The sequence below is a fragment of the Monoraphidium neglectum genome, assembly GCF_000611645.1.
Source record: "Monoraphidium neglectum strain SAG 48.87 unplaced genomic scaffold scaffold04448, whole genome shotgun sequence".
Taxonomy (NCBI): Eukaryota; Viridiplantae; Chlorophyta; class Chlorophyceae; order Sphaeropleales; family Selenastraceae; genus Monoraphidium; species Monoraphidium neglectum.
The window spans coordinates 4,409-4,980 of NW_014009181.1; the positions used below are offsets into that span (position 1 = coordinate 4,409).

The 572-nt window shown below is 72.6% G+C and overlaps 1 protein-coding gene across 1 annotated transcript; it reads left to right on the plus strand.

The window, feature by feature from the left end:
• Positions 1–320: 320 nt before the first annotated feature.
• Positions 321–525, plus strand: MNEG_14387 (hypothetical protein; the record flags this gene model as incomplete). Its single annotated transcript, XM_014037143.1, has 1 exon — positions 321–525. A coding segment is annotated over one exon (205 nt), but the record flags the coding sequence as incomplete, so codon positions are not given.
• Between the last annotated feature and the right edge of the window lie 47 nt (positions 526–572).

Here is a 572-nt window from a genome sequence, read left to right on the forward strand (position 1 = left end):
CCGCCACGATCGCGGACGCGCTGGCGGCGGCGGAGGTGCGCGTCGCGCCGCGCCGCTCCGCGCACTGGTTGCCGCGGCCGGCGACGCGGAGCCGCGATCGAGGGCGGCCCAGCAGGGTGTCTAGCAGCACCGCCGCGCACGCGAGATTTCGCTCCGAGACCAAGCAAACGCCTGCCAAGCACCCGTGCTGGTGTTCCTGACTAAGGTACGGCACGCAATCTGCTGACACGTGACAATTGACGCGCGTTCAACCACCCGCCTCCTCGCAGGGCAGCCTGCGGCTGGCAGCCGAGTGCAGGCTACTTGCCTTGGAAGCTGCCATGCAGTCGGCCTGCTCCAGCAGCAGCGACGCCTGCACTGCCGGCAGCGGAGAGCTCTTCCCATCACAGCCAACCGCAGCTGACGACGCAGGGGCGGGCACAGACCCGGCGGGCGCGGCGCGGGCCGCGGGGGAGTGGGAGGAAGGGCTCGGGCCGGCGGCCGGTGATGCAGGGCGCGCAGTCGAGGAGGGTGTGGCCGCCCCAAGTGAGAGGACGCCCCGCGTTCGGATCGCGAGCAGCTCGCGCGGCGGC